The sequence below is a fragment of the Somniosus microcephalus genome, chromosome 26, assembly GCF_052327205.1.
Source record: "Somniosus microcephalus isolate GS21.2 chromosome 26, FLI_Smic_1.0, whole genome shotgun sequence".
Classification (NCBI taxonomy): Eukaryota; Metazoa; Chordata; class Chondrichthyes; order Squaliformes; family Somniosidae; genus Somniosus; species Somniosus microcephalus.
In genome coordinates, this window is record NC_141012.1 from 4,971,063 (window position 1) to 4,996,803 (window position 25,741).

General features: G+C 46.9%; 1 protein-coding gene across 1 annotated transcript; it reads right to left on the reverse strand.

The window, feature by feature from the left end:
* Window positions 1-2,784: 2,784 nt before the first annotated feature.
* ten1 (TEN1 subunit of CST complex) lies at window positions 2,785-25,349 on the reverse strand. Its single transcript, XM_085967696.1, has 4 exons — window positions 25,147-25,349; window positions 12,729-12,839; window positions 8,922-9,079; window positions 2,785-3,458 (listed from the first exon to the last, which is right to left on the reverse strand). The coding sequence occupies exons 2-4, from the start codon at window positions 12,815-12,817 to the stop codon at window positions 3,301-3,303; spliced, it is 405 nt and encodes a 134-aa protein (XP_085823822.1). The 5' UTR covers window positions 12,818-12,839; window positions 25,147-25,349; the 3' UTR covers window positions 2,785-3,300.
* Between the last annotated feature and the right edge of the window lie 392 nt (window positions 25,350-25,741).

Genomic DNA, 25,741 nt, shown 5'->3' on the forward strand with positions numbered 1-25,741 from the left:
TGTTGCAGCCTTTAACCTTCTCAAAAAAACAGTTGGAGAAAGCGGCTCTTCACTCCATCGATGAGAATCTCCCTTTCGTGGTTGAATGTGATGCCTCGGAGGTGGCGATCTCGGCTACTCGGAATCAGGAAGGTCGTCCTGTAGCATTTATGTCCAGGACCTTACAAGGTGCCGAGCTACATTATCCTCCGGTTGAGAAGGAAGCCACAGCCATCATCGAGGCAGTACAGATGTGGAACCATTTTCTAGCTCGCCAGCACTTTACACTAATCACGGATGATGCGCTATCAATTACTCATAAAAGACTGAGAGTTAAGAGAGTAACTAAAGGCTTTTATTAACAAAAGAATGAAGGTCTGCCTCGAGTGGTCGACCGGTCCAGAAATACAAAGGGCTGGGGAGCAGTCACCTTTACACTAGGACTTGTGGGAGGAGTCAGCCGAGGCATGTCCAGGCATGTACACAGTGGAATACAAACAGTGGTTTACCACAACGGACCAACGATCAGTCGCCTTCATGCTCGATAATCGAAAACGAACCAAAATTAAGAATAATAAAATACAACTTTGGAGGATGGAACTGGACTCTTTTGGTTATACCATTCTCTATCGGCCTGGCAAGGAGAATGTGGCCCCAGACACCCTCACACGGGCATTCTGCTCCACTATGTCGTCCTCGACTCTCATGGATGTCCACAACGGATTGTGTCATCCTGGCGTTACGCGCATGCTACATTTCGTACGATCACGGAATCTCCCTTTTTCCACTGGAGATGTAAAGAAAATATGCTCAGAATGCCGGCTTTGTGCGGAATTAAAACCTCAGTTCTTCCGCCCCTCAGATGGTATACTCATACATGCAACCCAACCGATGCAACGACTTAGCATCGATGTTAAGGGCCCAGTGCCCTTTTCAACTCGGAACACATATTTGCTCACCATGATCGACGAATATTCACGTTTTCCGTTTGCCTTCCCCTGCTCCAATATGCTGGCGTCCACAGTAATCTGCTGCCTTGAGCAGGTATTTTCTCTGTGTGGCATGCCGGCTTATATTCACTCAGATCGGGGTCCATCCTTTATGTCAAGGGAACTCAAGGACTACCTCTCAGAACGGGGAATTGCTACAAGCAAAACACCACCATACCATCCCATCGGAAATGGGCAGGTAGAGAGGTATAACAGTATCATCTGGAATTCCGTACGTCTCGCTTTAAGATCTCGGGGCCTACCAGACCAGCAATGGGAAACAGTGCTTCCGGATGCATTGTACTCTATACGGTCCCTGCTTTCTACAGCCACAAATACTACACCTCATGAGCGGTTCTTTGGATTCCAGCGTCGCTCATCTCATGGGACATCACTCCCGTCATGGCTAACTACTCCTGGACCTGTATTACTCCGAAGATACGTTCGGACGTCTAAAAATGACCCTCTCGTAGACGAGGTCGAACTAACCGATGCCAACCCCACCTATGCAAACATACGATATTCCGACGGCCGAGAATCTACCGTATCATTACGGGATCTGGCTCCCTGCCCACCAGGACCTAGTGGGACATTGGGTGATGGCATTTCACCAGGAAACTCTTGGGACCTATCGGGTACCCCTCTCCAGGATCCTGATCGGACACCAACTAGCTTGGTGCCGGTAGAACCCCGTACTCAAAGTTGCGACCCTCCCAGTACCGCACATGAAAGTACTGATCCGCCACAGACCAGCTCTGCACCTCCCTCTGAACAGAGGCAGTCCGACTTTGAACCTATTGGGGCTCGTACACGGAGCCATGATCTCCCCGACCCTTCACAGGGTAATCCAGGCCACACAGACTCTGACCAATGGCCAACCGCATGTAAGCGGACCAGCGACCCTCTACGACGGGAACCCAAATGGGTGCGACTCTTCCTCGTTCGGCGGCTGCGGAACAAAAGGTAGACCACAGCCTCCTAATCCTGCAGGAGGGAAGAATGTGATAATAATAACTTCCGGGAAGTTATGTCATCACTTCCTGTGAACTGTGAACTATGAACTGTGTACATACCTCACTTCCTGTCATATGTCACTTCCTGTTGGACTGGTATAAATACTGGACTGTTCAGTATTGTAAGAGGCTTCTACCAGAGGCATGGTAAAGACCTCTCTTGTATATAGTGTGTTTGTAAGTTGCTTAAAGCTTACCTGATGTGTAAGACTCCTTTTCTTACATCACACGTGTATAGACGTGATGTAATCCTCATTTCTGGTTGAATGAGGTTCTCCAGTAAAGAAACCGCAATAGCTGAGAAAAGGAACAAGAGCCTACAGCACCCCGGATCACTGGCATTACTGAAACTCCTCAGATGCATTAACAAATGCACATTATTGACTTTCTGGTATCTAACAATGTTCCCTATCTAAGATCAGCGAGACAGATTATTTACATCAAGGCGGCAGCAGTGAGAGAGGAGCATCGATTAGTAACTCCCTAGAACAGCAGTATTACGCACACCTAGTCCAGTGTACAGCCAGTATTGTGTGGAGTTACCCACAGGATTCAGTGGGGGCTCATTATAGAGATTGTCCACAGCATACAGCAGGGGCTGTGCAGAGGTTACCCACAGAGTGGTACTTGTGATCACAAAGTATTTTACTGAGCTGGTGGGTTTGGAGATCAATGAGACCCGGTCTCAGCACTGTCCCTGGGAGTACCTGTTCAGTTTTTCCTCAAAGCAGGATAGCTTGGTACTCCCCTGCATCAACTGATTAAATAAGCAGAGTCAGGATAATGTAGACCCACAACCACCGCCTTGTACATTGAGGATTTATTCCATAAAGAAAGCAATAAAACGAATATCTCCCAGGCTTAAATCTTGCACATTACAAACAGAAAACGAGTAACACTGAAAGAAAATCGACATTCACATCAGAAATCCAGTTCCCTTATTACACTGATGCAGGGCGCAATCTTGAACAGTGTGGGTTATAATCGAGAGCTCACGATATCATTAAAGTGCACAATCGTTCTAAAAAGCATTCCAGAAATTGCAAGTACTGCAACTCTAATTAAACACAAAAGCAACGGTCCAACAGGAGGTTACTTTCATCTGAACTTGCCAAACATTTTCAAAAAGCAAAATTGTTGAGGAGTTTCGAATGGTGAGGTGGGCGATGATGTGGAGAAAGCAGACTAGAATGTTCAGCATCAGGCCAGAACAGAGCAGATTCAGATAGATCAGTCTTCACAGTGAATACAAACTGCTGACACTCCCAAGAGGCATTGCCGGTAGCGGCAAGTCCGATGGAGAGTTTGAGTGTCTGTGTTCACACAGCCCTTTTGTTGGCTACCTCAGTTTCAAGGGCACTCCTTCCATCTCTTTGTTGGAAGTACTTTCTTTGCTCCTGTACGGCCCGCTCCAGTAATGGAAAGTTAACCCCATCTGCGTCCATTAGCAGCCGAGCCTGGATCACGGGAACATTGCCTGAAAGTGCAGCACAGTACCACCGAGTTAATAGCTAGCCAATCAGAACAAGTGCAGCATGTGCACAGCAGACAGAATGATGTAAAGCGAATGAATATTTGTCCTGTGGTGAGTTGGCTCACCTCAGCCAAGTTGCTGCAGCTGGCCTCTCTGCCCCAGGACACCAAGTGGGAAAGAAAATAGCCAGGGTTGGGGAGCCTGGGACTTAGAGGACATAGCCTAAAAATTTGAGCCAGGCCTTTCAGGAGTGAAATTAGGAAACACTTCTACACGCAAAGGGTGGTAGAAGTTTGGAACTCTCTTCCACAAACGGCTGTTGATGCTATGTTAATTGTTAATTTTAAATCTGAGATTGATAGATTTTTGTCAACCAAAGGTATTAAGGGATATGGGGCAAAGGCGGGTATATGGAGTTGAGATTCAGATCAGCCATGATCTCACTGAATGGCAGAATAGGCTTGAGGGGCTAAATGGCCTACTCCTATTCCTATGTTCCTATCCAGTGACCGAATAACATTTTAAAATTTACTTTACAATGAATCACATCAACAATAGAAACATTCAGTCCAAGATGCAAGACATCAAAGAACGAGGTACAAATATTCCATTGAGCCCCTATTACACCCCTGCATCCTCTTTTCTAATTAACCCAAACAGAAACGAGTAGAAATTGTGAAAACAGAAAGGAAAAAAGGAAAGGGGCTCGGCTCCAACCTATTATGCCATAACTTCCCCAAATTTACTGACCCCATAAGAGAACTTTCGATCCCATACCAGACAATAACTTGGCCATGATAATCTCACACCAACCCTTTAATGGAAGGGTCTCTGGCTTTTCCTTGTTAAATTTGCATCCAGAAATCTATCCATAATCCTGAATTCTCATCAGATGTAGGTCATCTGCCCATAAGCAAATCTTATCTTCTTCACCCCTTACTCAATAAGCTTATGGGATTAGGGTTTCCAATGCCACCACAAATTGTAATGAAGAGACTGGATATTCTTGCCTTGTGCCCTGTCCAATGAAGGAGATAACATCATTTCATGTAACTGAACTTAAGGGGAACTACATACATCTGATGTAATGAGGCCAAAGCTAAATAAAGAAAAAGACTTGCATTTTTATAGCCACACCCTGAGCTAAGCTGTTCCAATCCAGCTACAACACTGGCATCCATCTGACAACGTGGAAAATTGTCCAGGTATGTCCTGTCCACAAAAATCAGGGCATAATTTCAAAGTTTGCATAGTACACGAAACTTCGAAATGTAGTAAACAGTGTGGAGGATAGTAGCAGACATCAGGAGGACACAGACAGACTGGTGAAATGGGCAGACACATAGCTGATGAAATTTAATGCTGATAAATGTGAAGTGATGCATTTTGGAAGAATGAGGAGAGGCAATATAAACTAAATGGTACACTTTTAAAGGGGGTGCAGGAACAGCGAGACCTGGGGGTGTTTGTGTACACAAATTTTTGAAGGTGGCAGGACAAGTTGAGAAGGCTGTTAAAAAGGCACACTGAATCCTTGGCTTTATAAATAGAGGCATAGCGGTCGATTTTCATTGACCTGTGGAGTCGGGATTGGAGGCGTGCGGGGGGTTAAAGTCCCGAATTCGGGGGTCCCAACACCATCCCGCCCAAAACCCGCCTCCATGTAAGTTTCAAAGGAGGCGGGTACCCGCCCCGCACTGGGACCCGCGGCGGGAAGGGATTAGTGCCAATTAACTGCCTGTTAACAGGTAGTTAACAGGCAGTTTTTAGCCTAATCCCTATTTTAAAGCTTGAAGTGTGAGATTCCCGACGGCTCCAAACCACGCCAAGTTAGAGGAGGCGGGCCGTCGGGTTGAAGGACTTGGAGGGGTCGAGATGTCGGTGTTCAGGTGAGTGATGGGTGCATGAGTGCAAAGGTAAGTGTGTTTGGTGTGTCTAAAGTGTGTAAAGAAGTTTAAATTACCTGTACTTACCTTTACAGCCTTCCTTCCTCTAGGTTTCGGGCGGGCTCAACAAGGTCAATCAAGCTAAAATCGCGTGGATTGGGCACATCTCGATGGAGGCGGGACTACAACCCCGAAAGTTGTAGTCCCACCTCCTTCCCGACTTCTGAATGAAAATCCTGCCCATAGAGTATAAAAGCAAGGAATTTATGCGAAATCTTTATAAATCACTGGTTAGGTCTCAGCTGGAGTATTGTGTGCAATTTAGGAAGGATGTCAAGGCCTTGGAGAGGGTGCAGAAGAGATTTACCAGAATGGTACCAGGGATGAGGGCCAACTATCTTCAGCTACTTCATCAATGACCTTCCCTCCACCACAAGGTCAGAAGTGGGGCTGTTTGCTGATGATTGCAGTGTTTAGCTCCACTCGCAAGAATGAAGCAGTCCGTGCCCACTTTCAGCAAGACCTGGACAACAGCCAGGCTTGGGCTAATAAATGTCAAGAAACATTCGCCCACACAAGTGTCAAACAATGACCATCTCCAACAAGAGAGAGTCTAACCACCTCTACTTGACATTCAATGGCATTATCATCACTGAGTCCCCCACCATCAAAATCACCTTTGGCCAGAAACTGAACTAGACCAGCCACATAAATACCATGGCTACGAGAGCAGGTCAGAGGCTGGGTATTCTGTGGCGAGTGGCTCACCTCCCAATACCCCAAAGCCTCTCTACCATCTACAAGGCACAAGTCAGGAGTGTGATGGAGCACCCTCTACTCCCTGGGGGGGGGGTGCAGCTCCGCATTAAATTGCATCTACCTCCTGTCTGCCCATCCCACTAACCTGCCGAGGGTTCCCGGAAATCTTTTACTCTTTTCCATACCTCCTACTTTTGAATGGTCAACAAATTTCAAGACTGTGCTCTCTATATCCAGGTCCAAATCTTCTATATACACAGAGAAAAAGTGGATCAAGCACTGACCTCTGCTGGTCCTGAGCCTGCTGTACAGGCAGCTTGTTTCCTCCTCCTTCTTCTTGGCTGAAACATAACTTCGAATTTTACAGCACAGGAGGAGGCCATTCGGCCTTCTGTGCCTGTGCCGGCTCTCTGAAGGAACCATCCGTGTTGCCCCATTTTCTCACACCTTTTCAAACTTTAGTTTTTTCACTTCCCTTTTAAAAACTAATATGTAGTCTGTTTCCCCACTGTTCTAACAAAAACTGTGTAAAATAATTGACTCCCAACCTCTTCCTTCATTCTTTTGGTGATCTTAAATTGTTATCCTCCAGTTATCAACTCAACTGCTGGTGGAAATAGTTTTTCCCTATTTATCGCATCAAAATCCTTCATAATTGTAAACGCCTGTACAGTAACGCATCTCCTTTAACCTTCTGTTTTGGTGAAAAGAGTGCTCATTTCACTAGTCTTTCCTCGTAACTAAAGCCTCTCAACCCTGGTTCCATCTTAGTGAATCTTTTCTTCACCCACTCCGCTGCCTCGATATCTATCTCATAAGAACATAAGAAATAGGAGCAGGAGTAGGCCATTTGGCCCTTCGAGGCTCCTCCGCCATTCATCAAGATCATGGCTGAACTTCTACCTCAATTCCACTTTCCCGCACTATCCCCATATCCCTTAATTCCCTTTGTTCCCAAAACCTTAACGATCTCTGTCTTGAATATTCTCAACGACTGAGCATCCACAGCTCTCTGGGGTAGAGAATTCCAAAGATTCACCACCCGTTGAGTGAAGACATTTCTCCTCATCTCAAGTCCTAAATGGCCAACCCCTTATTCTGTGACTGTGACCTCGTGTTCTGGATTCCCCAGCCAGGGGAAACATTTTCTCAGCATTAACCTGTCAAGCCCCTTAAGAATTTTATATGTTTCAATGAGATAACCTCTCATTCTTCTAAACTCTAAGGAATATAAACCTAGTCTACTCAATCTCTCCTCATAGGGCAATCCCTTCATCCCATGAACCAGTCTAGTGAACCTTCACTGCACTCCCTCTAAGGCAAGGATGTCTTTCCTTAGGTAAGGAGACCAGAACTGTACACAGTGCTTACTTCAGGTGTGGCCTCACCAATGGCCTGTATAATTGTAGTAAGACTTCTTTTCTCTTATACTCTTTTCCCTTTGTAACAAAAGCTAACATACCATTTGCTTTCCTAATTGCTTGCTGTACCTGCATGTTAACTTTGTGATTCATGTACAAGGACACCCAGGTCCCTGAGTGCAAACATTTCCCAGTCTCTCGCCATTCAAAAGTTTTTCTGCTTTTTTGTTTTTCCTACCAAAGTGGATAACTTCACACTTCCCCACATTGTATTCCAGTTGCCATGTTCTTGCCCACTCAGTCAACCTGTCTATATCTCTCTGCAGCCTCTTTGCATCCTCCTCACAGCTTACTTTCCCACCTAACTGCATCAGTAAACTTGGATACGTTACACGCAGTCCCTTCATCTAAGTCATTAATATAGACTGTAAATAGCTGAGGCCCAAGCACTGATCCCTTCAGTACCCTGCTAGTTAGCCTGCCAACCTGAAAAAAATCCCATTTATTCCTACTCTCTCTTTTCTGTCCATTAACCAATCCTCATCCAATATTACTCCCAATCCCGTGAGTCCTAATTTTGTGTAATAACCTCTTGTGTGACACCTTATCGAATGCTTTTTGAAAATCCAAATACACTACATCCACTGGTTCCCCTTTATTCAGCCTACTAGTTCAAAATTTGTCAAACACGATTTCCCTTTCATAAAACCATGATGACTCTGCCTGATCATATTATGATTTTCTAATTGCCCCGTTACCTCGGCCCTAACAATAGATTCTCAAACCATGCTGCCCTCTCTCTCCCTCTGCCACCATCCCCAAAACTTTTATTCCAAGATATTTAGGGGGAGAAATTGAGTATAGCCCCGTTTGGGGCGCCAGCCTCGCCAGGGCGCTAAAAGTAGCGCCCCGGAAACATTCGCGCCCGCCCACCGGAAATTGGGTGGTAGCGCCCCAAAGGGAAGCACGGCGCTACTGGAGGCGCCCCGCATCCCTCTTGGGGCGCTGCGATTGAATATCGTGGCGCAACGTGCCCAATATTTCGCTGCAGAAAGTTAAGATGCACCCAAATGGATATCGGATAAGCAGTCAGAGAACATTCAGGGCGTGGAAAAGTTGAGAGAGATAATGGATGGGTAGAGCTGGCGGTCATTGGCATTGGCTACTACAACAACAACTTGCATTTATATAGCACCCTTAATGTAGTAAAATGTTCCAAGGCGCTTCACAGGAGCAATTATCAAACAAAATTTGAGACCGAGCCACACAAGCGGATATTAGATCAGGTGAAGCTTGGTCAAAGAGGTAGGTTTTAAGGAGCGTCTTAAAGGCTAGGTCCGCTTTGATTCTGTGGGAGATGCAGAAACCAGATTGAAGGGATTCAAACAGGAGTTGCGCAAAAGATGGGGCTGGGACACACGTCATCATCCAGTCTGTCCCCAAAGCCTCACCCACTCTACCTGCTGTGATTTCCATCTCTCCAAGTACCATATACTCTGATCCAAAGCGAGCTTCAAACGGTTCCACCAGTGAAGTACGGACCCGAAGCTGGTAGGCGATCGAGTTGTGATGCACAGAGAGAATTGCCTCGGAGATCCTGGCATTGTAATTAGTTAACCTTTAAAAGAAAACATTTCAATGGCGGTGTTGACGTTTAGGAAAGCAGTGTGATATTCTAGAGGCAAGTCTGGAATTCTGGTCTGTTATTTTGTTCTCAGTTTGAGGAATTTACCAGTTGAGAGATCTCCTCCCTGCCCAGGTTTTCCTGTATCAGGTTCCACATTTGTCTAGCAAAGCAATTTATCGTGGAAAAACAGGACCTCTTATCAGCTGATCTTTCCTGCACTGCGAAATACTATATTTCCCCGAGGGACCAATGGGCAACTTGGCTACGAGGAACAAGTTAGAGAAAGAAATAACGAAACAGAGAACTTACAACACAAAAATACATAGAATCTATAGCACAGAAACAGGCTACGTTTATACCTCACAGCAGCCTCCTCCCACTCTAAATACCGCTTCCCACCCAGCCTGCTTAATCCCTTCTCCCTCAGGTATGCATCAAGCCTCCCCTTAAATGCATCAATTAATATACAGATATACAAGCAACTAAATGGATTGAAAAACTTTAATCGTAAAAATTATTCCAGATTGAAGCATGACTACAGGACAAGGAGACAGATATAATCAAATAACATTTCAGGACTGATGTCAGGAAGCACTTTTCCACAGAGTGATTAATACGTGGAATGGTCTCTGGGTTGAGTAAGGCATTGGAGGTCAAATCTGGAGTATTCAAGAGCCAATTTGATATAGTGATTAGGAGGGGGGGGGGGGGGGGTTATAGGTTCCTATGGAAGAATGAGCTAGATGGGCCAAATGACTTGTGTTTATCCCAGTGAAGTAGAATCCCTGACTAGAAGTAGCAACAATTACTGAAAAGATCCAGTTTCAATCCACTTGAAGAAGAAGTTACAGTAATACTGGGCTAATCCACTCCCCTTTAAGGATAAGGCAGTACGTAACAGAAACATAGTAGATAGGAGCAGGAGTAGGCCATTCGGCCCTTCAAGCCTGCTCCGCCATTCAATGAGATCATGGCTGATCATCCAAATTCAGTACCCTGTCCCTGCTTTCTCCCCATATCCCTTGATTCCTTTAGCTTTAAGAACTATATCTAACTCCTTCTTGAATATATTTAATGATTTGGCCTCAACTGCCTTCTGTGGTAGAGAATTCCACAGCTTCACCACTCTCTGGGTGAAGAAATTCCTCCTCATCTCAGTCCTAAATGGCTTACCCCCTATCTTTAGACTGTGACCCCTGGTTCTGGACTCCCCCGCCATCGGGAACATCTTTCCTACATCTAGTCTGTCTAGTCCTGTTAGAATTTTATAAGTTTCAATGAGATCCCCTCTCATTCTTCTAAACTCTAGCGAGTACAAGCCCAATCGTCCCAATCTCTCTTCATATGTCATCCCTGCCATCCCAGGTATCTGTCTGGTGAATCTTCGCTGCACTCCCTCCATGGCAAGAACATCCTTCCTCAGATAAGGTGACCAAAACGGCACACAATACTCAAGGTGTGGTCTCACCAAGGCCCTGTACAACTGCAGCAAGACATCCCTGCCCCTGTACTCGAATCCTCTCGCTATGAAGGCCAACATACCATTTGCCTTCTTAACCGCCTGCTGCACCTGCATGCTTACCTTCAGCGACTGGTGCACAAGGACACCCAGGTCTCGTTGCACCTCTCCTTTTCCCAATCTATTGCCATTCAGATAATAATCTGCCTTCCTGTTTTTGCCACCAAAGTGGATAACCTCACATTTATCCACATTATACTGCATCTGCCATGCATTTGCCCACTCACCCAATCTGTCCAAATTATACTGGAGTTTCTCCGCATCCTCCTCACAGCACACACGCCCACCAAGCTTTGTGTCGTCTGCAAACTTGGAGATATTACATCTAGTTCCCTCGTCTAAATCATTAATATATACAGGTAGACTATCCTTTATCCGAACTTCCGAAAACCGAAACCCTCTAAAAACCAAAGGTTTTTTCGTTCAGCGTAAGTCGTGTGCACGACATGACCAGAGTGGCGCACGACCCCCCGCCGACCCACCTGACTCTCTTCCAAAGGCTCGAAAGCAACAAGAGCTCTGAGCCTGCGGCGGTGCCGGCCCCTGTTCCGACCGAGCACGACGACCTGTTGGTGGAAATGCGGAACTTCATTGCATTCCAGGCTAGCAGCGACGGACAAGCCACGACTGCGGACCCCCCCGCGGACCCCGACCGACCCCCCCGCCGACCCCGACCCCCCCGCGGACCCCCGACCCCCGCCGACCCACCTTCCGAAATCCGAAATTTTCCGAAAACCGAAACACGGCTGGTCCCGAGGTTTTCGGATAAAGGATAGTCTACCTGTATTGTGAATAGCTGGGGTCCGAGCACCGATCCCTGCGGTAACCCACTAGTCACTGCCTGCTACTCGGAAAAAGACCCGTTTATTCCAACTCTTTGCTTCCTGTCTGCCAACCAGTTCTCTATCCAAGTCAGTACCTTACCCCCAATCCCATGTGCTTTAACTTTGCATGCTAATCTCTTATGCGGGACCTTATCGAAAGCCTTCTGAAAGTCCAAATACACCACATCCACTGGTTCTCCCTCATCAATTCTACCAGTTACATCCTCAAAAAATTCCAGTAGATTTGTCAAGCATGATTTACCTTTTGTAAATTCATGTCGACTTTGTCCGATCCTGTCACTGTTTTCCAAGTGCTCTGCTATTACATCTTTTATAGTGGACTCTAGCATTTTCCCCACTACCGATGTCAGGCTAACCGGTCTATAATGAGCAGCTAGCCCTTTATACTTTGCTGGCGAGCACCCTGGGAATTTCTGTTCTGTTTTGTTAATAATGCACTTGAAATGGGACACAAAATGGTCAACAACAGCTCGTCAAATCCACCACTGTTGTCCCCCTTGACAGAGAACAAGATGATAGTGGCCTCTTCCATGGTGCCGGACTACAGTCCTGGCTCCATTTATCCCCACACCTGGTGCCCCGCACAATCGGATCCATATCCCCACCTACCAGTCACCACCTGTAACACCAAAGGCAGCATCTGTCCACCAGCTGGCCATGTCCCTCCCCGCACCAGCACCCGCCAACAGAGACTGCAAGCCAAGGCCTAAAGCCAACCCTACCTGCCAAATACAGACTGATCTCTACCCCGACCAGTGCCCCACATCTGCCACTGACAAAATCAGAGAGAGAAAAATGTTGAAGACAACTTAAAAAAGGGAGAGTGAAAGAGAAACACAAGACAAAGAAATAGATAAACAAGAGAGAGGCAGAGGGAGAATGAGATTTCTGTGCTTACATAAAAGTTACGCCATACCAATGGAAAATGTGGACTGGATTCCTCCCTCCACATGTGCGCCAATCCAAACCTCTTTAACCCTACCAATGTCCTGCACTCACCAGAAAATGCTTCCTTCCACATTATCTCCGACCCAAAATAGGAGAGAAACAGCAACCCCCAAAAAAATGCAGGTAAGAGAGTGTGCCCTCTGACATCACGGGTAGACAACGGTTCCAAGCGGTTGACCCTGGCAACTGAACCCAAGCGTCTCCTCTGCCCTGCATCCCCATTATAGACCTCGTGCTAACCGTGCATCTTTCCTTCATTGGCTGTAAAGCGCTTTGGACGTCCTGAGGTTGTGAAAGGCGCTATAGAAATGCAAGTTTCTGTGCGTACCTGCCAAACGTTCTCAATGCACTTCCTTCCTCAACTCCACCCGAACAAATCTCCCACAAAAAGTGAAACACTCCAGTCTGTGGTAACATTTTTCTCTTTCCTCAGCCCCTCCTAACAGTAAAAGAAAAAAAGAAAATAATCAAAATTAATTTTAGTTTCACTATTTAACAGGAGTCATTTCATCACTTGTATTCTCAGGGCCGCCACACAAGGATATTGGAGTGTTTGAAAGATCCTGCACACAACGCCAGTTGGTTATCACTCATCATATGCTGACAGAACGTGTATCGCCATTAATCCTTTGTATACAGCAGAGCAAACAGCTGGCAGTATTGTTTGCAAGTTCACTGTGACAGGAATTCCTGGGGGAAACAGATTAAAAGCAGCTCAGGAAGAAATCACTGCCATAACAAATAGCAAAAAAACAGTTTACGAAGTATTCACAGCACAGAAACAGGCCATTTGGCCCAACAGGTCCGTGCCGGTGTTTATGCTCCACACGAGCCTCCTCCCACCCCTCTTCATCTCACCCTATCAACATATCCTTCGATTCCTTTCTCCCTCATGTGTTTATCTAGCTTCCCCTTAAATACATCTGTGCTATTCGCCTCAACCACTCCCTGTGGTAGCGAGTTCCACTCTCTGGGTAAAGAAATTTCTCCTGAATTCCCTTTTAGATTTATTGTTGAGTGTTTTTCCTGCATCGCTACTTTTAGTGAGCCGTGTATCCGTACCCCCAGATTTCTCTGTTCCTCTACCCCATTTAGAGACTTGCTCTCCAAGGAGTATGTGGCCTCCTTATTTTTCCTACCAAAATTTATTACCTCACACATATCTATATTGAAGTTCATTTGCCATTAGGTAGACAACAGCCCTTACCGGTAATCATAGAATGTTCTCGCACACAGCCTGAAATCACTCACTCCCTCGAGAGTGTGTGTATCTGCTTTGGGAAGAACGTTTGTTTTTGCACTTTACATCGGTACTGAGTCCAGTGTAGACAACGTTGATGTAATAATGGATTTTCTTTTGATGCACAAATATTCATGCGTGCAGCATACCTACTTGGGAGAGGGCTCCAAGCTGCTCGCCCCAAGTCCCGTTCACCCATCACCCCCTGTGCTCGCTGACCCGTGTCCTAACTCGCCCCAAGTCCCGTTCACCCATCACTGCTGTGCTCGCTGACCTACATTGGCTCCTGGTCCACCAACGCCTCAAATTTAAAATTCACCTTGTGCTCAAATCCCTCCGTGGCCTCACCCCTCCTCCAGCCCTACAAACCTCTGAGATCCCTGCGCCCCTCCAATTCTCTTGGCCTCTTGCACATCCCTGACTTCTTTCGCCCCACCATTGCCGGCCATGCCTTCAGCTGCATAGGCCCGAAGCTCTGGAATTCCCTCCCGAAACCTCTCCACTTCTCTCTCTTCCTTAAAACCTACCTCTTTGACCAAGCTTTTGGTCACCTGTCCTAATGTCTCCTTCTTTGGCTCAGTGTCAATTTTTGTCTGATTACGCTCCTGTGAAGTACCTTGGGACATTTTACTACATTCGAAGCATCATATAAATGCAAGTTGTTGTTGCTGCTATAATAGTGGACAAAGTAATGTCCTATAACTGAATTAAGCATTCTCCCACTGATGCAACCAATAATTGGAGAATTCCCTCCCTACCTCTGTAACCTCTTCCAGCCCTACAACCCACCAAGACCTCTGCGCTCCTCCAATTCTGGCCTCTCGCACATCCACAATTTCCATCGCTCCACCATTGACGGCCGTGCCTTCAGCTGCCTAGGCCCATAGCTCTGGAATTCCCTTCCCGAACCTCTTTGCCTCGCTCTCCTCTTTTAAGACGCTCCTTAAAACCTACTTCTGACCAAGCGTTTGGTCACCTGTCCTAATGTCTCCTTCTTCAACTTGGTGTTAATTTCTTTGTCTGATAAATGTTCCTAGGCGCTTCACAGGAGCGTTAACTGCATTAAAGGCGCTACAGTATATAAATGCAAGTTGTTATGTCTCAGCATCCTGCAAAAAAAATTTTTTAATTTTTTTTTATTTGTGTGAGGGTGCAAATCTCTCTTGTTTTGTTCGCAGTATGATTCAGTTTACACTACCGTGCCTGAGAGAATTGGTAAGTGGGCCCTTCCCTAATACCACACATATGCTTTCTTTATTATTGGGAAGCCTAAAGGTGAGAAGGGAAAGTACCGTGTACAGTTCTGGTCTCCTTACCTAAGGAAGGGTATACTTGCCTTCGAGGGGGTGCAATGAAGGTTCACTGACTGATTCCTGGGGTGAGAGGTTGATCTATGAGGAGAGATTGAGTAGAATGGGCCTATATTCTCTGGAGTTTAGAAGAATGAGGTGATCTCATGGAAATGTATAAAATTCTTAGAGGGCTTGACAGGGTAGATGCTGAGAGGATGTTTCCCCTGACTGGAGAGTCTAGAACTAGGGGTCACAGTCTCAGGGTAAGGGGTCGGATATTTAAGACTGCAATGAGGAGAAATTTCTTCATTCAGAGGGTTGTGAATCTTCAGAATTCTCTACCGCAGAGGGCTGTGGATGCTCAGTCATTGAGTATATTCAAGACAGAATGGCAGAGCAGACTTGAGGGGCCGTATAGCCTACTCCTGCTCCTAATTCTTATGTTATTATGAAACACAGAACGCCACTCGAGTAGAAAAGAGTAAGAGAGAAGATGAGATGACAGCGAGTTTGGGTTTTGAGAACCTGTAAATAGGAGGAGGAGGAAGGGCAGATTGAGGCAGTGGCGGAGTTCCACACTTGCAATAGTGTGTACACAGCGCAATGGGGAATGATGCTGATTGATTGAAGGTAAGCCCATTGTCTCTGCTGGCTCTTTGCTTGAATTAATCCCACCGCCCTGCTCTCTCTATAGCTGTGTATCTCCCTCAGCTTGAAATATTTACCCAACTATCCCTTAACAGATGCAGTGGTCTACTACTCCCTGCGACAAAGCATTCCATGCTCTAGTCACCATCTCTCTTAGTCTTTCCCTTAATCTCTCTTAGCTCTTTTAGTGATAGTTTTAACTTGACTCTTTGTCACTAACTTCCCAACTAGAGGCAGTAATCTTTCCCTATTCACTATCAAAACCCTTCATAATTTTATAAAGCTTGATTTATATTTCTCCTAGCTTTCTTAGTATCTGAAATCTTCTCGATCATAATTTTTCATCCTCTGCATCATCCTGGTGAATATATGTTGTATGCTCTCCATGGCTTTACCCCCCTTTCTATAATGGGGTGACTAAAATTGTGTCTACCTGCACTTTTAGGGAACGATGTATTTGAACCCCTTGTTCTTTGTTCATCTGCACTTTATCATCATATTTCCATTCCTTGTTCTTCCTCCCAAAATGTATTACCTCATGCTTCTCCATGTTAAATTACATCTGCCAATCTTCCCATTTCACTAACCGGTCGATGCCCTCCTGAAGTATTGCACCCCTTCTTGCTGTTTGCAAATCCCTCTCCTTTTGTATTGTCAACTAATTTTGATAGTGTTCCTTTTGCCCAAGTTGTTTATATAAACCTAGAACAGAAGTGGACCCAGCACTGATCCCTGGGCCATAGCACTTCTAACACTTCTCCAACTGAGCAATGCCCGTGAACCCCCAACCCTTTGTTTCCTGCCTTTTTTCTAAATTTGTTTTTTATGGGATCAGAGCGTCGCTGGCAATGCCAGCATTTATTGCCCATCCCTAGTTGTCCTTGAGAAGGTGGTGGTGAGCCGCCTTCTTGAACCGCTGCAGTCCGTGTGGTGAAGGTGCTCCCACAGTGCTGTTAGGTAGGGAGTTCCAGGATTTTGACCCAGCGACGATGAAGGATCAGCGATATACTTCCAAGTCAGGATGGTGTGTGACTTGGAGGGGAACTTGGAGGTGGTGGTGTTCCCATGCGCCTGCTGCCCTTGTCCTTCTAGGTGGAAGAGGTCGCGGGTTTGGGAGGTGCTGCCGAAGAAGCCTTGGCAAGTTGCTGCAGTGCATCTTGTAGCTGGTACACACTGCAGCCACGGTACGCCGGTGGTGGAGGGAGTGAATGTTTAAGGTGGTGGATGGGGTGCCAATCAAGCGGGCAGCTTTGTCCTGGATGGTGTCGAACTTCTTGAGTGTTGATGGAGCTGCACTCATCCAGGCAAGTGGAGAGTATTCCATCACACTCCTTACTTGTGCCTTGTAGATGGTGTAAAGTCTTTGGGGAGTCAGGAGGTGAGACACTCGCCACAGAATACCTAGCCTCTGACCTGCTCTTGTTGCCACAGTATTTATGTGGCTGGTCCAGTTAAGTTTCTGGTTAATGGTGACCCCCCAGGATGTTGATAGTGGGGGATTCGGCAATGGTAATGCCATTCAATGTCATGGGGAGGTGGTTAGACTCTCGCTTGTTGGAGATAGTCATTGCCTGGCACTTCTGTGGCGCAAATGTTACCTGCCACTTATCAGTAGTACAAAGGGATCTGGGGGTCCTGGTGCACGAAACTCAAAAAGTTAGTATGCAGGTGCAGCAAGTGATTAAGAAGGCCAATGGAATGTTGGCTTTTATTGCTAGGGGGTTGGAATATAAAAACAGGGAGGTATTGCTGCAGTTGTACAAGGTATTGGTGAGGCCGCACCTGGAATACTGCATACAGTTTTGGTGTCCATACTTAAGAAAAGACATACTTGCTCTCGAGTCAGTACAAAGAAGGTTCACTCGGTTAATCCCGGGGATGAGGGGGTGGTCATATGAGGAGAGGTTGAGTAGATTGGGACTCTACTCATTGGAGTTCAGAAGAATGAGAGGCGATCTTATTGAAACATATAAGATTGTGAAGGGGCTTGATCGGGTGGATGCGGTGAGGATGTTCCCAATGATGGGTGAAACTAGAACTAGGGGGCATAATCTTAAAATAAGGGGCTGCTCATTCAAAACTGAGATGAGGAGAAACTTCTTCACTCAGAGGGTGGTAGGTTTGTGGAATTTGCTGCCCCAGAAAGCTGTGGAAGCTACATCATTAAATAAATTTAAAACAGAAATAGATAGTTTCCTAGAAGTAAAGGGAATAAAGGGTTACGGGGAGCGGGCAGGAAATTGGACATGAGTCTGGGTTCGGAATGGTCATGGCCCTGTGGGTAGTGGAGCGGGCCCAGGGGCCGTGTAGCCTTGTTCTGCTCCTACTGTGTTCTAATTCTGTTAGATTTCAGGAGATGGTTTTATTCCTGTTCCTGGCTGGGGTGGAGATCGCCTTTACAGAAGGTAAGTACTGTAGAAAATATAGGGACAGAGTGATCTCCTGGAAGAATTTCGATCGCCTAGATGGGTCGGAGAGGAATTTCCCAGATTTTTTTCTCCCAAATTGGCCATTGGGTCTTTATCTGGTTTTTCGCCTCTCCCGGGAGATCACATGGGTTCGGGTGGATGCAGAGTGATAGAAGATTTGAGGTTAGGATCAGATCAGCCATGATCTTATTGAATGGTGGAGCAGGCTCGAGGGGCCGATTGGCCTACTCCTGCTCCTATTTCTTATGTTCTTATGTTCAGCCCAAGCCTGAACGTCGTCCAGGTCTTGTTGCATGTGGGCATGGACTGCTTCATTATCTGTGGAGTTGTGAATGGCACTGAACACTGTGCAGTCATCAGCGAACATCCCCATTTCTGACCTTATGTTGGAGGAAAGGTCATGATGAAGCAGCTGAAGATGGTTGGGCCCAGGACACTGCCCTGAGGAACTCCTGCAGCGATGTCCTGGGGCTGAGATGGTTGACCTTCAACCACCACAACCATCTTCCTTTGTGCTAGGTATGACTCCAGCCAGTGGAGCTTTTTCCCTGATTCCCATTGGCTTCAATTTTACTAGGGCTCCTTGATGCCACTCGGTCAAATGCTGCCTTGATGTCAAGGGCAGTCACTCTTGTCTCACCTCTGGAATACAGCTCCTTTGTCTATGTTTGGACCATGGCTGTAATGAGGTCGGGAGCCGAGTGGTCTTGGCGGAACCCAAACTGGGCATCAGTGAGCAGGTTATTGGTGATTAAGTGCCGCTTGATAGCACTGTCGATGACACCTTCCATCACTTTGCTGATGACTGAAAGTAGACTGATGGGCCGGGTTGGATTTGTCCTGCTTTTTGTGGACAGGACATACCTGGGCAGTTTTCCACATTGTCGGATAGATGCCAGTGTTGTAGCTGTACTGGAACAGCTTGGCTAGAGGCGCGGCTAGTTCTGGAGCACAAGTCTTCAACACGATAGCCGGGATGTTGTCGGGGCCCATTGCCTTTGCTGTATACAGTGCGCTCAGCCATTTCTTGATATCACGTGGAGTGAATCGAATTGGCTGAAGAATGGCTTCTGTGATGGTGGGGACCTCGGGAGTAGGCCGATATGGATCATCCACTCGGCACTTTTGGCTGAAGTTGGTTGCAAACGTTTCAGCCTTGTCTTTTGCACTCACGTGCTGGGCTCCACCATCATTGAGGATGGGGATATGCATGGAGCCTCCTTCTCCCGTTAGTTGTTTAATGGTCCACCACCATTCACAACTGGATGTGGCAGGACTGCAGAGCTTTGATCTGATCCGTTGATTGTGGGATCGCTTAGCCCTGTCTATAGCATGCATGTAGTCCTGTGTTGCAGCTTCCCCAGGTTGGCACCTCATTTTAGGTATGCCTGGTGCTGCTCCTGGCATGCTCTTCTACACTCGTTGAACCAGGGTTGGTCCCCTGGCTTGGTGGTAATGGTGAGGGATATAAAATTCTGTCAGGCCTGGACAGACTAGATGCAGGAAGGGTGTTTCTGATGGCCGGGGAGTCCAGAACCAGGGGTCATAGTCTAAGGATAAGGGGTAAGCTATTTAGGACTGAAATGAGGAGGAATTTCTTCACCCAGAGAGTGGTGAACCTGTGGAATTCCCTGCCAGAGGGCAGTGGAGGCCAATTCATTAAATATATTCAAGAGTTGGATATATTTCTTAAGGCTAAAGGGATCAAGGGATATGGGGAGAAGGCAGGGACAGGGTACTGAATTTGGATGATCAGCCATGATCTCATTGAATGGCGGAGCAGGCTCGAAGAGCCGAATGGCCTACACCTGCTCCTATCTTCTATGTTTCTATGTTACAGATTGTGGTGGAATACAATTCTGCTGCTGCTGATGGCCCACAGCGCCTCATGGATGCCCAGTTTTGAGCTGCTAGATCTGTTCTGAATCTATCCCATTTAGCACAGTGGTAGTGCCACACAACACGATGGAGGGTGTTCTCAGTGTGAAGACGGGACTTCGTCTCCACAATGACTGTGTGGTGGTCACTGCTGCCAATGCTGTCATGGACAGATGCATCTGCGATAGGTAGATTGGTGAGGACGAGGTCAAGTAGGTTTTTCCCTCGTGTTGGTTCACTCACCACCTGTCGCAGGCCCAGACTGGTAGTTATGTCCTTCAGGACTCGGCCAGCTTGGTCAGTAGTGATGCTACCGAGCCACTCTTGGTGATGGACATTGAAGTCCCCCACCCAGAGTACATTTTGTGCCCTTGCTATTCTCAATGCTTCTTCCAAGTGGTGTTCAACATGGAGGAGTACTGATTCATCAGCTGAGGGAGGGCAGTAGGTGGTAATCAGCAGGAGGTTTCCTTGCACATGCTTGACCTGAAACCATGAGACTTCATGGGGTCCAGAGTCAATGTTGAGGACTCCCAGGGCCACTCCCTCCCGACTGTATACCACTGTGCCACCACCCCTGGTGGGTCTGTCCTGCCGGTGGGACGGGACATACCCAGGGATAGTGATGGAGTTCGGGACATTGGCTGAAAGGTATGATTCTGTGAGTATGACTATGTCAGGCTGTTGCTTGACTCGTCTATAGGACAGCTCTCCCAATTTTGGCACAAGTCCCCATATGTTGGTGAGGAGGACTTTGCAGGGTTGACTGGGGGGGGGGTGCGGTTGCCGTATCCGGTGCTGAGGTCGATGCCGGGTGGTCCGTCCGGTTTCATTCTTATTATTGTGTTTCGTAGCGGTTTGTTACAATTGAGTGGCTCGCTGGGCCATTTCAGATGACAGTTAAGAGACAACCACATTGCTGTGGGTCTGGAGTCACATATAGGCCAGGCCAGGTAGGGACGGCAGAGTTCCTTCCCTAAAAGGACATTAGTGAATCAAATGGGTTTTTACGACAATCCGATAGTTTCATGGTTACCATTACTGACACTAGCTTTTTATTCCAGATTTTATTTAATTAACTGAATTTAAATTCCCCAGCTACCGTGGTGGGATTGTGAACTCACGTCTCTGGATCATTAGTCCAGGCCTCTGGATTACTAGCCCAGTGACATTACCACTATGCTATCGTTCCCGTTGACCAACTTGCTATATAGGAACAAGAGTAGGCCATTCAGCCCCTCAAGCCTGTTCCTCCATTCAATGAGATCATGGCTGATCTGCAACTTAACTCCATATACCCGCCTTTGGCCCATATCCCTTAATACGTATGAGGAGAGATTGGGTCGATTGGGCTTATACTCGCTGGAGTTTAGAAGAATGAGAGGGGATCTCATTGAAACTTATAAAATTCTGACAGGACTGGACAGACTAGATGCAGGAAGGATGTTCCCGATGGTCAGGGAGTCCAGAACCAGGGGTCACAGTCTAAGGATAAGGGGTAAGCCATTTAGGACAGAAATGAGGAGGAATTTCTTCACCCAGAGTGGTGAACCTGTGGAATTCTCTACCACAGAAGGCAGTAGAGGCCAATTCATTAAATATAGTCAAGGAGTTGGATATATTTCTTAAAGCTAAAGGGATCAAGGGGTATGGGGAGAAAGCAGGGACAGGGTACTGAATTTGGACAATCAGCCATGATCGCATTGAATGGCGGAGCAGGCTCGAGGGGCCGAATGGCCTACTCCTGCTCCTATCTTCTATGTTTCTATGTTAATACCATTGGTTAACAAAAAGCTATCAATCTCCGATTTAAAATTAACAATTGATCTAGCATCAATTGCCATTTGCGGAAGAGAGTTCCAAACTTCTACCACCCTGTGTGTGTAGAAGTGTTTCCTAATTTCATTCCTGAAAGGCCTGGCTCTAGTTTTTAGACTATGCCCCCTAGTCCTAGAATCCCCAACCAGCAGAAATAGTTTCTCTCTATCTACCCTATCTGTTCCCTTTAATATCTTGAAAACTTCGATCAGATCACCCCATAACCTTCTAAGTCCGGGTATCATTCTGGTAAACCTACGCTGCACTCCCTCCCTCGGCCAATATATCTTTCCTAAGGTGTGGTGTCCAGAATTGCTCAGTCTGGGCACTACACCTTAGGAAGGATCTGTTTCAGCACCTTATTGCACTGAAATATTTCCAGGTGCTTCACTTAGTGAACTCTCGACTATTATGCAAACAAATGCAGTAATCATTCTGTACCAGCAACACCACACAAATAAAAGAGCTAATATCTTGTGGAATTCTTAGACAGGCTTGAAAGTAGTGGCATTTGTTAGAGGAAACATGTTTTGGGCTCGGGTGAGTACTGAACGGAGTGCCACAGGGATCAGTGACTGATTCAGACGTTCAATGCAAACTGCTCAAATTTGCAGATACCAGATTAGGAGGGAGAGTCTGAAGAGGTTGTTTGGGAACTGACGAGTAGGTAAAATGTGTAAGTGGACAGCTGAAATTTAATACCGACAAGTGTAAAGTGCTGTGCCTAGGAAGAAAAACAGGTGAGACAGGTACTTCATGAATGATTTTGAAATGGATATGGATGATGGTGAAAGAGCTCGAGGGGTTTTAGTAGACTTGATGCACATCCAATCACTGCAGAGCAGCAGTCAACAAATCGGTAGAAGATTGAGTAATGGAAACAATGGAGGGCAAGGTGGGAGGGAGTTGTACACGAGCAGAGCAGCTGGAATACCACCTCTCATTTGGTCATCAGTCACATTGTTAAAGCAAGCCGAGGCTCTCTGCCTTGATGAGCGACAAACGGTGTGCGGGGCAATTCCCACATTCACTGCCTGGGCGATAATATGGCAGAGCGGATGGCCTGAAGTCAATGGGATGAACATTGGGATGTTCTGCAACATACACGTGATCTGCTCGTCAGATTATCCCTGTGGTGTAATGGTGCCTAAATAGTCAAAGCACACTTATAATTGAACTATGGACTTTCGCTTTGCTGATGATTCAGTTTAATTTTTGTTTTGAAAGTACAGCACTAGTCCATTGAACCAAAAGTTCCCAGGTTCAATACTCGGTCCTGGCTGCGTTAGATGATGTTGGCCAGGAATTCAGGTAGATGCTGCAGTTGGTCACCGTGCCCCTGTGCAAAGGAAGGGGAAAATCCCACTTCTTAACGCACGTATGTGGTATGTCTGACGACAGCACTGTGTTTGGCTGTGATAGACGTATGATTGAACACTCACGCACTCCCTATCGGATTCACACATGAATGGATTTGGGCAAAGTACCAGAACAGGTTCAGCATCTATGGAACTGCACCCTTGCTGATCGCAACAAACAGCGAGGAAGAAAATCTAGAAGTGTTAGATTTAGTGCTTCAAAGGTTGAATTCCCACAATGTCAAATTGAAAAGGAGCAAATGTGCTTTTGTGCAGCCTGAGGTTGTGTGCCTTGGTCTGAAAGTTGATGCAAATAGCTTGCAACCAGCTAAGGAAAAGGTTGATGCTGTCATTGATGCTCCAAAGCCACAGAACATGTCTGAGTTAAGATCTTTCCTTGGAATGGTCCAGTACTACACACGTTTCTTACCTGAATTAGCGACCATGTTAGCACCATTGCACGAGCTCCTCAAGAAGGATGTCCAGTGGACGTGGACGAAAGTACAATAGGAAGCTTACGATGCTTGTAAGAGAAGTCTCTCTAGCGATGTTATATTTGTGCACTACAACAGAGCATAAGCTTAAGTTAGCGCGTGATGCTTCCAGTTACGGTGTGGGAGCTGTCATAAGCCACGTAATGGATGATGCCCAAGAGAAACCAATTGTGTTCGCTTGCGAACCCTCACAAAGAGCGAAAGAAACTATGCGCAAATTGAAAAGGAAGCACTCGCCATAGTGTTTGGAATCAAGAAATTCCAATAGTTCCTGATAGGCAGAAAGTTTACCCCGATAACCGATCACAAACCGCTCCTAGCAATATTGGGGCCTAAATCTGCCATCCCTGTAATGGCCGCATCAAGAATGCAACGTTGGGCATTGTGTTTGTCACAATACGACTACACAATTGAATATTGCACTTCAAAGCAAAACGCAATCGCAGATGCCTTGTCCAGGTTGCCACATGAGGACTCGTGTTGGGAATGAAGGTGAGATTTTCAGGCTAGGTGCAGTTGACAAAGACTTTCCCGTGAATGCAACTGAGATTGCAGATGAGACACAAAAGGACTCAGTTCAGACTTCAGAAACTGAAGTACCAGATTCAAACAAGTCCGAGATAGAATCTTTGAGTTTGGAACCAAAACAAAACAGCCCGAAAATTGGTGCAACACCAAAATCTTTTGTAAGGAGATCAGGAAGGTTTCGCAAACCTGCTATTAAACTGGATTTGTAGTTCATTGGTAGCATTTGTAGTTGATTTTAAAAGAAAAAAAGCCAGAAGTTTTTGTTATGTGGTACATGTCATGCTGGGAAAGGCAGGACCATAGTTTTGTGTATTTGAGAGGGGAATATGTACATTTTTAAAAAAAAAGGGGAATGCAATGTAATGTATTATCACATGGTTTAGTATGAGCATGCTCAGTTCGCTCTGGCCTAGTAAACACCTTGACTAGCAACTCATCCTGTCTCTGTCCTTCATTTGTTCTACCCACATATATTCCAAGGTGCTTACAAGGATACAAGAATAAAATCCCTTACTCCCAGCCTCCAACAGTCACGACCTTTTCCATCTCTATAATAATACTGTTTTACTTGGGATTCCAATGAAACTTATATCTCATCACACTCACTTTAACTCCTCTCTGCTGCGCCACTCGGTTAAAGCCAAGACTCAATCACACCAAGTCCTGCTCCTTCTGTCCCAGTGTTTTCAAAACTCCCGCCCCTCACCTCACCCTCTCAAAACCCCGCCACCTCCAAACCCCGCCCCAAACCGCACAATCTCCAAACCCCGCAATCTCCAAACCCTACAATCCCCAAAATCTCCAAACCCTGCCCCAAACCCTACAATCTCCAAACCCTGCCCCAAACCCCACAATCTCCAAACCCTGCCCCAAACCCCACAATCTCCAAACCCTACAATCTCCAAACCCCACAATCTCTCCAAACCCCGCCCCAAACCCCACAATCTCTCCAAACCCCGCCCCAAACCCCACAATCTCCAAACCCCGCAATCTCCAAACTCCGCCCCAAACCCCCGCCGGCGAAAGAAACCGCCTAAATTTTAATTTTTTTTTTAATGTACCGCTACCGCTCAACATCCGGACAGTAGGCCGCAGCAATCTCTTCGCATAGCCGCCGGCTGGAGCCCCGGGCCCGGCCCGCCCAGTACCGCGCGCTCTGTCGGTTGCGGTTTAAACTGGCGGCCGCGCTCGCGCCGCTGGGTCAGGTGACGGTGACCATGGCGACGACGGGCCCGAGGCCCACAGCAGCAGCGCCACTCGCCAGGAACAGGTAGCTCACCGCTCCGCAGGCTTCAACAACTCCTCGCTTTCCATTAACGCCTCCAGTGACAGCGGAAGGGGCAGTACTGAAGGAGCGCCGCACTGTCGGAGGGGCAGTACTGAGGGAGCGCCGCACTGTCGTAGGGACAGTGCTGAGGGAGTGCCGCACTGTCGTAGGGGCAGTGCTGAGGGAGCGCCGCACTGTCGTAGGGACAGTGCTGAGGGAGCGCCGCACTGTCGGAGGGACAGTGCTGAGGGAGCGCCGCACTGTCGGAGGGGCAGTACTGAGGGAGCGCCGCACTGTCGCAGGGGCGGCGCTGAGGGAGCGCCGCACTGTCGGAGGGGCGGCACTGAGGGAGCGCCGCACTGTCGGAGGGGCGGCACTGAGGGAGCGCC

Coding starts and splice junctions, on each gene's coding strand:
- ten1 (XM_085967696.1), bottom strand. CDS start 12,817: ATGTTACCACAGACTGGAGTGTTTCACTTTTTGTGGGAGATTTGTTCG. Junction 9,080..12,728: donor GCATTGAGAACGTTTGGCAG/GTACGCACAGAA, acceptor TTTCTTTTAAAG/GTTAACTAATTACAATGCCA. Junction 3,459..8,921: donor AGAGATGGAAATCACAGCAG/GTAGAGTGGGTG, acceptor CTGCACTTTCAG/GCAATGTTCCCGTGATCCAG.